Source organism: Otolemur garnettii, unplaced genomic scaffold (genome assembly GCF_000181295.1).
Source record: "Otolemur garnettii isolate 467f Iridium unplaced genomic scaffold, OtoGar3 scaffold00044, whole genome shotgun sequence".
NCBI classification, from domain to species: Eukaryota; Metazoa; Chordata; class Mammalia; order Primates; family Galagidae; genus Otolemur; species Otolemur garnettii.
Window position 1 is genome coordinate 10,656,868 of NW_003852439.1, and position 3,721 is coordinate 10,660,588.

General features: G+C 46.3%; 1 protein-coding gene across 1 annotated transcript in view; it reads right to left on the bottom strand.

Moving 5' to 3' along the window:
* Positions 1-3,721, bottom strand: part of SRL (sarcalumenin) — a 43,696-nt gene that overhangs the window by 8,356 nt on the left and 31,619 nt on the right. Inside the window, exons 3-4 of the mRNA XM_023513866.1 lie at positions 3,090-3,191; positions 2,083-2,178 (exon numbers count right to left, since the gene is read on the bottom strand). Of these exons, the coding sequence (XP_023369634.1) occupies positions 2,083-2,178; positions 3,090-3,191 (198 nt within the window). The remainder of the gene's footprint in view (positions 1-2,082; positions 2,179-3,089; positions 3,192-3,721) is intronic.

Genomic DNA, 3,721 nt, shown 5'->3' on the forward strand with positions numbered 1-3,721 from the left:
GCATCACAGCTCACAGCAACCTCAAACTCTTGGGCTTCAGTGATTCTCTTATCTCAGCCTCCCAAGTAGCTGGAACCACAGGTGCCCACCACAACGTCCAGCTATTAATTTTTCTATTTTTAATAGAGACGGGGCTTACTCTTACCCAGGCTTGTCTCCAACTATGGAGGTCAAAGGATCCTTTCACCTCTGCCTCCCAGAGTTCTAGGATTACAGGTTAGAGCACCTGGCCTGACTCTAATCTATCTTAGGGTTAGGTGAAAAGACAAGTGCAGAGGACAGAGGAAAGCCATTGGGAGATTGTGTATCCTCACAGTAATGTCCATGTGTGCTCTACAGAGTGGAAGAGGACAACTGACTCTCAGTTGGGAAGCTGTGGAGCAAAGCAGTTCTGTCCAAGGATAATTAATAAATTACAGCTCCTAATCCAGTTGTATGGTCCCAGGTAACCCAGTACTTCTCTGGGCCTCAGGTTCCCTTTCTGTAAAATAGGAAGAATATCAACCCTAGAATCCCCACTCACTTTATAGCCATAGAGAGTGTCAAATAAGATCATATAGCAATAGCCAGTTAACAAAGGGAAATGTTTGTAATTGCAAAACAGTAAGATACCATTGTTAAAATATCAGAAGATGAGTAATACTTAAAAATGACATTGCCATGGGGGCAACAAGAGCTCTTGTCTATTTACTGTTATTTTAGTACAGATTGGTATAATCAAAGGCAATTTGGCAACACCAGCAAAACGTCTAATTCTAGTGTTTTGGTTTTCAAAACTCACCCTACAAATATGCTTGCACAAAATATGTAATCATTATAATAGTATCTGTAACATTTTAAAAATTGGAAAATGAGAAACACCCTGTTGCCCATTGGTGGGGGTCTTATCTCACAGAATATGAATATGGTTCATTCACATAAGAGAAGAACAAGCAGAAGGAATAAGGTAAAACTATACACCCGTTGCATGATGTAATTCCATTTCTGTAAAAAAGCAACAAGCAAAAAAAAAGACTTTTTAATGCTCACATGCAAAGGAAATATCTGGCAGTATTCACAAGAGACTATTAACAGTGTGTTGGGGAGTATAATAAAAGAAGCTGGAAATTAAGAATGGAATTTCTTTCCTTTCTTTCTTTTTTTTTTAATCACCCTGGGTAGAGTGTCGTGGCATCACAGTTTACAACAACCTCAAACTCTTGAGCTTAAGCAATTCTCTTGCCTCAGCCTCTCAAGTAGCTGAGACTACAGGCACCCACCACAATGCCCAGCTATTTTGTTGTTGTTGTTGTAGTTGTCATTGTTGTTTGGCAGACCCGGCTGGATTCAAACCCGCCAGCTCCAGTGTATGTTGCTGGTGCCCTAGCCACTGAGCTCGAGGGGCCGAGCCTGGAATTTCTCTTTTTCAATAGATACCATTCTGCAGTATTCAAACTTCTTTTGCAGCAAGTATGTCTTGCTCTTATTACGTTAAAAAACAATTTTTAAAAGAATCCAGGCCCCACGGCAACCAACTGGGAAGAGCCACAGGAAGAGAGGAGACATCTAGGCCAGTGGGAGGACTTTAGTCTGTAAATGAGCAGGGAGCACCTCTGGGCTCTTCAGCACAGGAGGGATTGAAGTTGGCATCAAGGCCATTAGAAATCAAACTCTGCGCTACTAAAGCACAGATGATTGCAAATGAAATGCTATCCGTGAAACCCTTTAGAGCAGTGATTTTTCAGTCAGTGTGGCCATAAAAGGATACTAGGTGTGCTGGGAAAATTTTTAAAGATCGTTAATTAAATTACTTTCAAAAGAAATTCAAAGCACAGTAAGTATATTTGTTTTTCTAGTCTTTTTTTGATCGATATAATTTAAGCATAGCAAGGAAGTTTAACCATAGGTTCAAATGTTCTGTGAAATAAAAAAGGTTGAAAAACACTGGTTTAGAGTGCCATGCACTATTCCAAAAAGAGTAGAGGGCTCAACTCCATGCATCCTTGCATACATTTCACTGGGAACTTGTGAACCTGTGTGGGCACCAGGGAAGCCTGGGTGGGTCAGAGGTGCAGGCCCCCAACTATAGGCCCCAAGCTGTACCTGTGATCTCATGCTGCCGAAGCTCGTTGTATTTGTAAGACTGCTCTAGGGGCTTGATGGATGAGTGGTAGATCTTTCGAAGTCGCTGCAGCACCGCTGAAGGCAGAGAGGGACGTGGGGAGAGCATCAGATAGGTTGGGCTCTGGTAGGCTCTTCCACTGTGGAAGAGTCTCCCACCCTACATGCAGCCCAGTGACTATGTGACATACTAGCATTTGTGGAGCTGATATACACCTCAGCCCTCAGAAATCTTCAAACCAAAGGGTATTCTCCTACCCGCCCCTCAAAGCCTCTTGAGCTATTGTTATTTTTTAAACCTAATCCCTTCCTCCCTGCCCACCTCAAAAGTGTGTCCATGCCTCAGCCTGCAGCCCTCCCAAAGGCCCTTCCTTTGGCAGATGAGAGTTCCATTTCTCTCCCTGTTGTCCACCTCTGCAGGTGCTGCCTGAGGCTCTGATGACGAACTGACACCCTGGCCCTTGCATTCCCAGAAGCCACTGCTCTCCCCCATGCTCCTGGAGACGACCCAAGTGTCCTCTCCAGAAGAGCACAGTGTGAGGCACATAGAGGAAGGCTGTGGGACTGAGGGTCCTGCTAGTCTCTACCCCAAGCCAGGAGCAGATCCTGCTATTACAGCCCCAAGCCTAGCTGGCTCATCCAGAAAGAGGAGACACCAAGCCCCACTGAGATCCTTGGGTTGTTATGAGAGTAAAGTAAACCCCTGGACTGAAAGGGATTTATAAACTAAAAAATCAAAGCAAAGGAGAGGAATCCTTACTAACCATCCTCCCCTCCCACAGCACAGCAGCAGCAATGGGGGTCCATCCTCGCCACTCACCCTGCTCTCTGTTCCATCATCCTCTCCCTCTCTGCCTGTCTGGAGCCCCAGCCTTGGACCTGCTCACAGAGTCTCCCCCACAGAGTCACCCACCCTAGGGCTCTCCCCTTCCCTGTAGTCTCTGCTGTGCCCCTAGCCTAGGCCCAGGCCCACTCCCTGCCCTGCTTACCAGAGTAATCATCAGCTGGTTTGTCCTCGTTCAGCATCAGGGTTTTCTCAATGTGGGAACGGTCCCTCATCAGGGCTTCCTCATTCACATCCTCTGTCTCTTCTGGCGAGAGAAGCAAAGAAAGCCTTAGGGCGAAGCCAAGATGAGAGCCAGCAAGCCCCTTCCACCATGGAGCTGTGGACAAGCTCTGGACCTTGAACAGGGCTAAGCAAAGTCTTGCCAAGTTGCACTGACTTGAGTTTTACCTTTAGGGTGGACTTTGAAAACCCAAATTCAACTTCCACAAAGCTCTGTGAGCCATTTTGTCTATTAAACAGATAACATGCTGAGCACCGACTGTGCCAGTGCCTCATGCCTCGCTGGGAGCCCCTGTAGGCAGGGCTCCTGCCCATGGGCAGTTTTCCTTAGATAATGGGGAAAGAGATGACGAACAGTTGGTCTTTAAAATGGAAGAACAGGCCAGGTTGTGGCTCAGGTCTATAATCTCAGGATTTTTTTTTTTTTTTTGAGACAGAGCCTCAAGCTGTCGCCCTAGGTAGAGTGCTGTAGCATCACAGCTCACAGCAACCTCCAACTCCTGGGCTCAAGCGAGTCTCCTGCCTTAGCCTCCCAAGTAGCTGGGACCACAGGCG